Source organism: Lolium perenne, chromosome 5 (assembly GCF_019359855.2).
Source record: "Lolium perenne isolate Kyuss_39 chromosome 5, Kyuss_2.0, whole genome shotgun sequence".
Taxonomy (NCBI): Eukaryota; Viridiplantae; Streptophyta; class Magnoliopsida; order Poales; family Poaceae; genus Lolium; species Lolium perenne.
The window spans coordinates 167,512,491-167,524,732 of NC_067248.2; the positions used below are offsets into that span (position 1 = coordinate 167,512,491).

Genomic DNA, 12,242 nt, shown 5'->3' on the forward strand with positions numbered 1-12,242 from the left:
TGATCTGGGCCAAACAAAATCTCACATTATTGATCAAAAACAACTTCAAAGTTACAATAGTAATCCTGAATTTAAGGCCGGGAACTGCACATTTACAATACATCACATAACTACTGAAGAACAAAAATATTAGCCTGTGTTTGTCTCTCGCAGATAACATACACACTCACTCTTGGTTTTAGTCATTCTCCAATCTTGCAATGTACTCGTCGTAGAACTTGCCTGCCTTCTCGAGCTCACCAAGTTCGGTGTAGCAATCGGCTATTGCTCCGTACGCCTCAGTGACACCTGAATCCTCTCCGGTCATCTTGGAGATGCTGAGTACCATTGAGTGGTACTTTATTGCTTCTTTGTAATTTCCTTGTCTTTGTAATGATGCTCCTGGTCAAAGCAAAGTAACTCCATTATTTGGGTGTTGCAAAAATAAAATGGGCATCATAATATTTCAATCAGCAATGCCCGGTAACACACTGAGTAATGACACCTCATGGCCGTGTTTATATGATTCAGCTTACTGCTAAAACCGATGAAAAAAAATGTTTACGTATTTATCATGATTGAACTACTATTGCCATGTTCAGCTTTTTTACAAAATTTAGGGAAGAAGTAATTCTGCTGGGCTTCCTAGACAATGAAGGATGCGTCACAGTGCATTCAGTTTGAAATGTGTGTGCAAGTAAACAATAAATGAAATTCATGTCAAACAACGAAGAACATACCTAATCCCCGTGCAGCCTTCTTCTCTTCAACATGATCACCCAAAGATTGTGCAAGATCAAGAGCTGCCTTAAACTCAGGAAATGCCTTGTCGGGAGCTTGGTTTCTCAGGTAGTTCTTCCCGGTCCTCAGATATGTAATTAGGCGCTGTTTGTGAGGATCAACAATAACTTCTGATTCTGGCACCTTACTAGCAGCTGGTGCATAGCTCAAAGCAGGAGCATAAGATTCGATCTTGGCTTGTCTTCTCAGTGAAGCGTTTATCTGACGTAGTTGATCATTCAGTTTTTTAAGCTCTCCTTTCCTTTGTCTCGCAAGGAGCCCTACAGGATTTCTGAATTGTTCAATATAACGTGGAAAATCTTGGATAGTTACCAGGAAAGTCATATATATAACGAGAATTACAGAATAATCGAGGGGAAATAGGTAGCCTGAACTACCAACTATCTGATTCTTTATGCAAACAAGAGCAATGATGGGGAAATGACCATCAGAAAAAACTGTCACACAGACAAATAGTAACTGTTCAAATAATCGGTAGGAATTCGGGTCTTTACGGCTACATCCAAATTATTTTCATATACAATAAACTGAAACTTATTGAATGTGTGAAAACAAGATAGGATATTTGGATTAGATGTGTACAAATAGTATTTTTACAGGAAAGGCAGGCACTCTGCTGATTCATTAAGAAACAAAAAATAGAACAATATTGAGGACCTGAAGGTCAAAGGCAAGACTAGCTATTACATCGTTGCGCGTACCTAAAAGAAGCATCCTCCTGGAAAGGTCCTCAATTTTAGTATATGTATAAATGCTAACAAAACCTCTATCTATGTTTAGGACGTTAGACCTCAGTTCAGGTAGCACTGAGTCTACTTAAACTCATAGGCTGGTAAAGAACCTAGACATATTTCATGAATTAAGCAAAATGCCATTGTCATCTAAGAAATAAAGAGTAAAACACACACGTAAATGCTTGATTAGCAAACCCCTTGATGTTTTTCTACTGAAAGTATAAGCAATTCATGTTTGGCATGTCTTTCTTCAGATATTCATAACGGCTTAAGTTGTCCATGAAGTACTAGAAAACAAAAATACATATGTAAGAATATTATAGTTTACGTATTGTTGGGGTGAAAATGAAGTTAGTTTGCTAGGCGCAAACACTTCCCTAAGTACCTATATCTTTTTAGTTCAAAGCATGATGACTTTACCTCCAACAGTAGCGCCAACCATGGCTATTGCAAACAGCAGGGGCATGTTAGGAAGAGAGTACCCCGGCTCACATTGCTCTGCGAAGCAGCTGGGTGGCAGAACAAGCATGACAGCACTGCTGACGACAAATGCTTTCCCGAAACAAGAAGATACAGCTGTCTGCAAAAACCAAAGGAAGTTGTATAATGTTATACATGAGACATCAACAGAACTGTCTGCAGGCAGTGGCTGAGAACTGAAAGAACACAAATCTGTTTGAAAGACATTTGAAGTGACTAAAAACCAAGGCCTAATTCAGCCTTATATTCAGTCAAAGGTTTGGTTCAATTATTTTTGTGATACTAAAAAATAGACCAAGGGACTCACCATCATACCTGAAGATCAGATGTAGACTTGATAAGAAAATGACCATATCCATTAGCTATATTGAAGTCGTCACTGCTAGTACGAGCGTGGTCAGTTGATGACGAGGCACATCTAGCTAAAGGAAACACTCGCTCTGCAGGACAAATTTCATTACATGTCAGCTATCGTTACATACCCCCTCAACACCAACAAAAAATCGTTACAGGACATGAAGAAGTAGAAGAAGAAACATTCGCTCTTTCCTCTTGACAAGGCACCCAGGTCCCATTTTTAGGATACATAATAACATCGATGTAGTTATAACTTGTGCTAATGAGACAATTTATGGCTAAACGTTTTGCTCCTTCAGCATTTGTAAGAAGTTGAAATGGTCATACAAACGAATCATGAAATGGCTAGCGTACCTAAATCGAATATAATCAACGAAATACGTCTCCAATCCAACGCCGGAAGGCATTAGAGGCAAGCGGGCAGTCGCCATCACTCAGGGATGTACCACCGTACGGAAACGAGAGAATAATACGAGCAATCAGCAATGCAGGTGGAGAGGATGAGACGAGAACTCACCAGAGGTCTCGTAGAGGACGGCGTTGGCTCGTCTAATATATCCGCCGGAGCTTCGCCGGTACGGCGGCGGCGGCGCCGCCGCCGGTGGGGAGAGGCGCATGAGAAGCGGCATCAGGAGGATAAGGAAAATCTCCTCCCCTTTGCCTCGTTGGATGTCTCTTCGGGATGATGATAAAGTGCCTTAGTTGTTCATTTTGCACATAAGCCCAGGAAAGGTGAAAGTAGTACATCTTGGCTTGGTTCCATCATATTCCTAGATTCTGCCTTAGGCATTGAGATGGATAATAATCCAGCTTCTCCAATCGGCCTAACCTACTCTTACCTGCGTTTGTGTCTCATTTTCATAGTAGTGATAGAAGGGTCACAGAATTTAGCAAACGCAAAATGAGCTTTGCTCATAGAAGAAGAGCATTCATATAAAAAATCTCAGCATAATATAATTTAGCAAGCGCAAAATGAGCTTTGCTTACAAAAGAAGAGCATTCACATATTCTCGCAAAATAAAAATCTTGATATTGTGTAGCATTTTATTCAAACACAAACTAGAATGTAGACATATACAGGTGTCTTAGGTCAAGTCTTGGGTGAACATAAACATACCCACATAATGACCACAATTGCCCACAAAAAACTTAGTTTGGCATTATGGTGCATTTTATCCATTTTCATATGCGGAGTATTGTGATCAATTAGGAGAATCTTCTATTCTATTGAATAATATACGCTTTCATAGATCAACATCTCATTGTAGAACCCCCACCCCCCCCCCCCCCCACCCCTACCCCCACCACTCACACACATGCACAAAACCAAACATATCATGCCAAAGGAGTTGGGTCTTACTCTTGAGCTAACTGCCGGTCCGTGTAAATTATGTCACCCTCTAACTAAAATCGATTGCAACTTGAGCTAAGGAAACTACTTGCAAATATTGTACAACTTCGCCTATAAATGATAAAAGGTAAATGCTATATATGGTTCAATAATTTGGCAGACGGGGACAATTGTGCAATAAGCCTCGACAGGACCATCTGAAACACTCACCCCCCCCCCCCCCCCCCACACACACACACACACACAGACCACTAGACGCTGCAATGTCATGATTTTGTTAACATGGTGATCCCATATGGCTAGAATGGGTAGCTTATGCATGTGCGTAGTTCTAAATGAGAGGTCGTACACCAACAATAAAATCATTCATTATATATGAAAGGAGCTTGAAAGGAGGCATTTTATCAGTGGAGGTTGTTTACATGTATTGAGACATTTTTAAGAATACTTTTCCCTAGCCTTTAATTAATAGACATGCCTACCTCTCAATCAATCGAGAGTTTTGATCTAGGTTATCCAAGATGGAGAATTTTTTTCGTTTTCTTTTCTGGGATTTTTCATGCGTAACTAGAATGCCCAATAACAAGTCTAAAAAGATTACAAATCTAGTTACAAGTTGACATGGGAAAGTAAAAATATATATATATAAAAAAATTCAAAATTGCACACATGTATACAATTACACATAGATGTGCATATGTGTAAATGCACATGAAAATTTTATAGCACGTATATATGCATTTGAGCACACATTCCCAATTGTACATCTACACAATTGCATATGGAAAAAGCCCACCAGCAATCACTTCCATCGATGCAAAACCACCACAATCTACCAAGAAACATCTCTTGATACACAAAGCAATAATCAAAGTGATTCTTGTTCAAAAAAATAGCGTGATTATTGACATACGATCATACGGCACAAAAATTGACCGAGCGCCAAGATAAACTTCAGAAAATAACAAGTACAAAATCTTACAAAAAAAAACGCGAACTTTGGCCCTTCTCCAATCCAACAGCCTGTTAGAAATACAGATACAAACATCACACATAACAACTAGAAAGGCCCAATAAAAAGAACTTGGCTAGGCAGTGATGCAATCCAACCACCCAGCTCTACCTAGTAAAGTGCAATTATAAGAGACATGGTCAAACAAATCCTTCAGGTGGAAAATGAAGCTTTAAATGATAGATACTTGGGTATGCCCACAGATGTTGGTAGTTCAAGGTATGGAACTTTCAAATTCTTGAAGGATAGGGTCTGGAGCAAGATCAAAGGGTGGCTGGAGAAATTCTCTCTGCTGGGGGAAAGGAAGTCCTCATTAAATCAGTGGCTCAGGCCATCCCAGTATTTTCTATGGCGTGTTTTAGGCTGCCCTGAGGTTTATGTGATCATATCAATTCTCTCATTCGCCAGTTCTGGTGGGGTAGCAAACAGGGGAAGAGGAAGGTGGCATGGGTATCATGGGAGGATATGACACGTCCAAAGCACATGGGAGGTCTTGGTTTTAAGGATATTGAGATGTTTAATCTGTGTCTGCTTGCTCGACAATCATGGAGAATCCTACAACAGCCAAATTCGTTGAGTGCACGGATCTTGAAGGCAGTTTACTTTCCCAACTCGTCAATTCTTGAGGCCGGGCTGGGGTCCCACCCATCTCAGATATGGCGATCAATTTTGGACGGGAGAGGGTGATGATACAAGGGCTGATACGGAGAATTGGGGATGGCTCAACAACTGATATTTGGATGGATAATTGGTTACCGAGACCCGTCGTGGCTCTTAAACCAAATCCACCACATCTAGTATCAGATTTGATTGATGAAACACAGGCTACCTGGCGTGAAGAGATTATTCGTGAGTTCTTCTTGCCAATGGACGCCGCTGCAATATTGAGTATTCCTCTATGTACTAGGAGACAGCAAGATTTCTGGGCTTGGCACTATGATCGGAGCGGCGTCTTTTCAGTAAAATCGGCATATCGCATGTTGATGGTTACAAAGATACACAGAGAAAATTATCTGGAAGGAAATCCGGGACCATCCAATTCTGAAGCAGAGGAGAAGGGTTGGAGTTTGTTATGGAAGACTTCAGTTCCTTCTAAGATCAGAGTTTTCCTTTGGCGTTTGGCTAGGCAGTCCCTCCCTACGGCCGATTTACTCCAACACCGCAACATGTCTCAGTCTAACTCCTGCTCAATCTGTGGAGCTCTGGACTCATGGAGACACTCTTTACTTGAGTGTAACGTGGCAGCAAGTGTGTGGGCTTTAGCAGATGGCGAGATGGTGGAGCATATGATGATGAATAATGAGCCTAGTGAGAGAGAGTTGGACCTCTCATCCTTTCCCCATCTACAGTGAAAGGAGGCGTTTTTTGGGCGAACCCGTGCCGACCAGGTCGCCGCCGGCGATTCGTCTGATTCCTCGCCCTCCGGCGGCCGCTACGGCGGCGGGAGGACGGGGAATCAACGGATCCCGGCGTGTACATAGTCTAGGTGTGCGTGGGGTGGCTGCTGGCGGCGCTGCGGAGGAGGTGGCGCGGTTGGATGGCCTTTTGAAGACGGCGGCGCTCTTCTTCGATCTGGCGGCTCCGGTGGAGTTCCAGGCCGAATCCGTCGTCCTCTGTGTGTCTGCAGCTCGGGGAGTTGCGGTTTGTGTGTTCCCCTCGCCGGTGGCCGTGATGGCGGTGTCGGCGTTGACGTCCTTGAGGTTGGTGTTGTTGTTGATCAAGCCGGCTGTTCTCGTCGGGGTGGATGGAGGCGCGGTGGCGCCGAGGTTCGTCGACCCCCCCTCCGTTTGGGGAGCCCACCCAGTTCAAGGTTTGGCGGTGGAGCAGCGGAGGCCCATGCCGGCGGCGCGTGCATCTCGTCGGAGAAGAAGCTGGAATCCAGGACAAGGGCCTATTTGTATTTTTCTGGGTTTTTCTGGGTTTATCTGTAAGATGCTTGGTTAATATCAATATCACCCTCTTCGCAAAAAAAAAAAAAGAAAAAGAATAATGAGCCTAGTGCAAAACAGTGGTTATTTGATATGCTGGAGTCCCTACCTCATGATCAGTTCACGAGATTAACTGTCACACTTTGGGCGATCTGGACGGCGCGAAGGAAAGCTATACATGAGGAGATCTTCCAGAGCCCTTTATCTACCCATACATTTATAATTTCTTATCTGTCGGAGTTGAAAGAACTGGGAAAGCCAACGAGCAAATCTGAAAGCATGAAGCCTGCTCTTTCAAACAAGGCTAAGTGGATACCACCGCCTCATGAGGTAGCTAAAATCAATGTCGATGGTGCTGTGGCTCGGCCTTCCCCTACATGGAGGAGTGTACCCCCGAGAAATGCAGGACCTGTCTAGAGGAAGTTGGCCCCAACATGTCTTACGAGTGCACTGCTGATCCCGAACCGCGATGCAGATGCACGTATTGTGATGTACACCATGGATTCATATCTTTGTGCCTTCAAATGAAACCCTGATATAAATTTTCTTCAAAAGTGTCTTCGCAACCTCTATTTTCCCTTTCCTTTCTTTTTTAGATGATGGCTATTTTCTTTTCTTTATTTGTGTTAGATTTTTAGTCATGTGGTTTATAATTTGCACTTGAAAAAATACACATTAACATAGTCCTTGGCACTTCGACCTCATTCAGTATAACAAGCTAGAGAGCAGCGAACGTTCCATAGACAGCGAAAACCAGGCCAAAGAGAAGGAAACCATAGTCCACCAGGCGTTGCCACAGGCTCATCGACGACCCCACAATGCTCAGATGGAAGGCGGTAGGCAGCACGAAAGCGAGCAGTGCACACACCGTGCTCCCGATGAAGGAGATGAAGGACCCAAATGCAGGCACGGAGGAGGCCACCACAGCCAAGATGATCACCACAGCGACACGGCTCAAGTGCAAGGCTATCCAGTTTGCGCCACCGCCATTGTGGGAAAGCTTCGGAAGGCACCCACTTGATCTTATTCTCGCCTCAAAGATCTCATGAATCGGGTGCATCATCACCGGGAATGTAAATGCTAGTGCAATGCATAGTCCAACCTGTCAATTAATAGATTCTTCAAAGATTGGATATAAACTGAACACCCATGTGAAAAGTCATATGTAGGAGTCTGAGCAAATTATCACACCAAATAAGTTATGAAAAGCGCACTAACCTTAACTGCAGAAGAAGACCAGTTATTGGGAAGGTTAAGTGTTATGATGTCCTTTGTGGCATCACCGTAAGCCAAGTACCCACACACTCCAAAACATGAATACACAAACATGATGCAGACAATTGCTTGAGAAAGCACCCAGCGGAACTTCTTCCGTTCCGCCATCGATGATTCCAGTGGCAGAGTCATGCTGAATCCTTCGAAGCAGAAGAGCGCAACCCCAAAGGAGAAAGGTACCGCCCAAAGTCCACTAAAAGCACTTCTATCTGCAAACGGATGATCGAAAAGCCGTACATCCTCTTTGATAACTATGGCCATCGCTAGGACATTGCATACATCAGCAAATATGCTGAACGGTGAAAGAGAGGACAGCGACCGAACGAAGGAGAGCGCGATTTGCATAGGCAGGAGGATGGCGAAGATGAAGCCGTCTGGCGACATAAACTGAGGAAGGATGGAATTGAGATTCTGAGCAATGAATATCAGGTAAGCAACAGAGCCACCAGCTTGCGACAGAAATATGAGGATTTCTGTCAAGCATCGGCCGATTGTCCCAAAGCACTTCTCACCCAGATCCCCGTATGTGTAGTGAACATCACGTGGCTCTTCTGTTTCTTCATCCTCCAGTTTATTTCTGCAATCCACCTTCAGATTGTAAATATAACAAGTTAGTGATGCTTTCGAAACTAAAGTTATAATAGTTCATGTAGGAGTAAAATATTGTTAGGCTTAGCCCAACCGAAAGCAGTGAACATGCTCAACAGGCAATAGAAAAAAGATCGACATGATACTTTGACCGTTGAGCGAGATCGAAAAAAGCTGACAGAGAGGAAGAGAGCCCAGCCAATGATCTACAAGGAAAGTGGACATTTTTTTGCATTCATAATAGTTCCTGAGATCTTGAAGTGATCACTGTTGACTAAATCTAGTGCACAACCAACGATGCGGGGGTTTAGCTCGTTCTGTCGAGAGCTTTGTAATCTCTGAATAAATAGAAAAATGAGAAACAAGAAACGCAGTCCGACATTATGCTGCGCAAAAACTCTTGTGTGTGCTCTCGCTCTCTGTCATCCTCGTTCGTGTGCGTGTGTGAGCGAAATCGTTAGGGTCTCTGGATGACAATCACAGTACGTAGGAGCTAAGCACGAATGACACGAAATTTTTCATGAACAACTAATCCCGATCTATATATACTGAATGCGTTGCAGGCTGGAGCAGCTAAAAAGAAAAGTCGAAAGGAAGCATATAATAAGTGGAAAAAACAGCAAATCACACGAGGCACGAGTAAAGCTCGAAGGATGCAGAGTAAACAGATAAGGAAGTTCGGCATGATGCACAGATATGGCAGTTGGGCATGATGTAGTATTGCAGAGAGCGGTGGGTACTGACGAGGAGTAGCATGCAGTAGAGCGTGGCGCATCCGGCGGCGGCGACGCCGAGGGATCCGGCGAGCCAGCCGGCGGTGCGGAAGGCGTAGGGGAGGCCGAGCACCCCCGTGCCGACGATGGACACCACCACGTTGCCCAGCGTCTGCGCCCACGTGGAGCCGCCGCGCCCGGATCCCTCGGCGGTCCCGTCCTCCCGCGCAAGCAGCGGCGCCGCCTCTGCCGCCATCGTCAGCAAAACAACTATCCTGGGTCGGCGCGTGGCGACGAGACCGGGACAGGGAAAGGCAGAGCTAAAATTGGGTTTTTGGAGTTGCGTTGGCGCACGAGGGACTGAGGGAGGGAGGGACACGGCTCGCGCGACTTATATATAGCCTCTGATCTGAATTTGACTAAGGGTGGAGATGGATAGATAAAGGCGATAGAAAAAGAACGCGAGGAAAGCAAGCATGATTGTTTCTAATTTGGTCAGAGTTTGAGAGGGATATAGAAAGAGCACGAGGGAGGCATATATGGATTTTTTTTATCTGAAATTGGTTAGAGGAATATATGGCCATATGTAGATATACGGATAGATTGTTTTCAAAAGAAAACAAGATGGAGGTAGATTATATCAAACACGCACGAGTTTGCAGCATTTGAAACACCCAAACAACACCGACAAATTCATCGAAACATCTCTCACAAAAGTTCCATATAATATTTGAGAACGCATCGGTAGGCAGGAAGCGATCGCGGACCAAACAGACATTCTTGTTCCCTGATTCCGATCTGCAACCACAATCGTCGATCTAGAACCCGGCGATCCATACGATACGATGGACTTCCGAGCAGCCGAGGCGACGAGGTACCAGCGGCAGTCTTCCGTCGGCCGCACCGGCGCTGAGGGCCTGACGACGCTCTCCGCCGGCCTCTCGCGTCTCCTCGCCGACAAGTACCCGAACACCAACCTGGTCTTCTCGCCGCTGTCCATCTACACGGCTCTGGCGCTCGTGGCGGCCGGCGCCCGCGGTGCCACCCTGGACGAGATCCTCCGCTTCCTTGGCGTGCAGTCCCGCGACGAGCTCAACATGTTCGTCGCCGCGGCGATAGACACCCTGCGTGACCGGTCCGGGTCTGGCGGCCCGCGTGTCACGTTCGCCTGCGGTGTTTGGACCGACCTGTCGTGCCGGCTCAAGCCTGAGTTCCGCGAGGCCATGGTCGATGGTGCATACATGGCCGATGCATCCATAGTTGATTTCCGTGGCGGCCCCAATGGAGCATGCCAGATGATCAACACGTGGGCAGCGCACGTCACCAAGGGCCTAATCGAGAGTGTCCTCAACCCGGACTCGGTAACCCGAGACACCCGTAGGCCTCGTTCGGTTGGAGGAAATTAAATTCCCTAGTGGATTAACCCCCGCAGGAATTTGGGTGAACCCATCACCCCAATCCCCCATAACCCCTCTCCTCATATTCCCGAATCATCCTCATAGCCTCCTGCAGAACCTACTGCTCGCAACCCCGGCGATCACCACAGCATTTTTTAACAGCTAGACGAAGAACCATTCGCATCGAGCAGCCGCAGGACGGACTTCCTCCATGAATCGCATGAGATGAGATCTTGAACCCTAGCAAGGCCCCAAGATCTCGGCCCTAAGATGCAGATCAGGACGAGAGAGGAGGGTGGAGGCAGATCGCATGGAGTTGCTGGCCATCGTAGCCGGGACCTCGCGCCGCCGCCGCCGTCGCCACCGCAGTCGCGAGACGAGGAGTCGGGGACTCGGGCCTTTTTGTGGATAGCGATTCGGGAAAGTTTCCACGGGTGGGGAGAAGATTGTATTTTCCCCGGTGGAATGGTGGGTTTTGGCAGGGGTTGGGCCGGAGTTGGATCCCGCCCGGGTATAACCGAACGCACCGAGTCGGGTGGAACGGGAAAAATTCCCGGCCGCGTTGACCGGGGGGATTGGAGTGGATTTGAGGTCGATCCCGGCCGGGGTGGGACTAACCGAACGAAGCCGTATCGTGCTCGGCAATGCCGTGTACTTCAAGGGCAAGTGGGATCAGCCCTTCCACAAGAGGGACACGCATAACGCGCCCTTCCACCGGCTCGGCAACGTCGACCCGGTCAACGTGCCCTTCATGCGAAGCTGGAAGAAGCAGTTTATCGCTGTGCACGACGGTTTTAAGGTGCTCAAACTGCAGTACAAGAAGGAGCCTGCCCCATTTTTTCCCGGTCGTGCTCCACTTGTTAATCCTTATGCTACTGCGTCTTCCCGACATGACTCCAACAATAGTCTGAACTTCACCTCCAACACACAGTTCTCCATGTGCATCTTCCTTCCGGACGCCAACGATGGCTTACCAAGTGTTTTGGAGGCGTTCGCTTCACGTCCAGGCTTCGTGCACGAGCATCTGCCTCATCGAAAGGTTGATGTTTGCGATTTCTGCATACCCATGTTCAAGTTGTCCTTCCACCACAACGTTGTCGACATCCTCAGAAATCTAGGCCTTCAACTTCCATTCAGCTCGGCAGCCGACCTGTCAAACATGACGGAGGAGCACCAACTGCTCGTGAATGAAGTCATCCACAAGGCGGTTATCGAGGTGAACGAGGAAGGCACCGAGGCTGCCGCTGTCAGCATGCTTTGTATGCAGGTTATGGCATGCGAGAGGACTCCCCCGGTTGACTTCGTCGCTGACCATCCTTTCGCCTACTTCATTGTGGAGGAGGAGATAGGCGTCATTGTCTTCGCCGGGCACGTCTTCGACCCCTCTTAGGGAGTAGCTAGCAGCCTAGCATACCATAGAATGTTCAAATTTCATGAACAATCAGTTTGAGTATTTTCCAAGACATACATAGAATCTATAGGACGAGTAAGTTATGCTTATATTGAGCTACTTATATGCCAAAAACACATTTTGCATGAATGACTTAATGAAAATATTTTTACGAGGCCACACAATCTGGTTAGATTTTATGTTATGTCGTAAGAAGGTGTGTATATGTCTATTTTG

The 12,242-nt window shown here is 46.2% G+C and overlaps 3 protein-coding genes across 4 annotated transcripts; 1 reads left to right on the top strand and 2 right to left on the bottom strand.

Moving 5' to 3' along the window:
• Positions 1 to 3,028, bottom strand: LOC127300549 (protein FLUORESCENT IN BLUE LIGHT, chloroplastic). 2 transcript variants are annotated; one of them, XM_051330675.2, is made up of 5 exons: positions 2,869 to 3,028; positions 2,310 to 2,434; positions 1,935 to 2,094; positions 720 to 1,040; positions 1 to 381 (listed from the first exon to the last, which is right to left on the bottom strand). In XM_051330675.2, exons 1-5 carry the CDS (start codon positions 2,978 to 2,980, stop codon positions 179 to 181), a joined length of 921 nt encoding a protein of 306 aa, XP_051186635.1. In that variant the 5' UTR covers positions 2,981 to 3,028; the 3' UTR covers positions 1 to 178. The 2 variants fall into 2 exon arrangements, with proteins under 2 accessions (XP_051186635.1, XP_051186636.1); XM_051330676.2 differs by lacking the exon at positions 2,869 to 3,028 and having other exon boundaries at positions 2,302 to 2,435.
• Positions 3,029 to 7,285: 4,257 nt separating this feature from the next.
• Positions 7,286 to 9,563, bottom strand: LOC127300550 (amino acid transporter ANT1). Its single transcript, XM_051330677.2, has 3 exons — positions 9,250 to 9,563; positions 7,861 to 8,505; positions 7,286 to 7,744 (listed from the first exon to the last, which is right to left on the bottom strand). Exons 1-3 carry the CDS (start codon positions 9,472 to 9,474, stop codon positions 7,361 to 7,363), a joined length of 1,254 nt encoding a protein of 417 aa, XP_051186637.1. The 5' UTR covers positions 9,475 to 9,563; the 3' UTR covers positions 7,286 to 7,360.
• A 500-nt stretch (positions 9,564 to 10,063) lies between these two features.
• LOC127303737 (putative serpin-Z8) lies at positions 10,064 to 12,005 on the top strand. Its single transcript, XM_071820967.1, has 3 exons — positions 10,064 to 10,595; positions 11,197 to 11,465; positions 11,547 to 12,005. The coding sequence occupies exons 1-3, from the start codon at positions 10,064 to 10,066 to the stop codon at positions 12,003 to 12,005; spliced, it is 1,260 nt and encodes a 419-aa protein (XP_071677068.1).
• Positions 12,006 to 12,242: the final 237 nt, after the last annotated feature.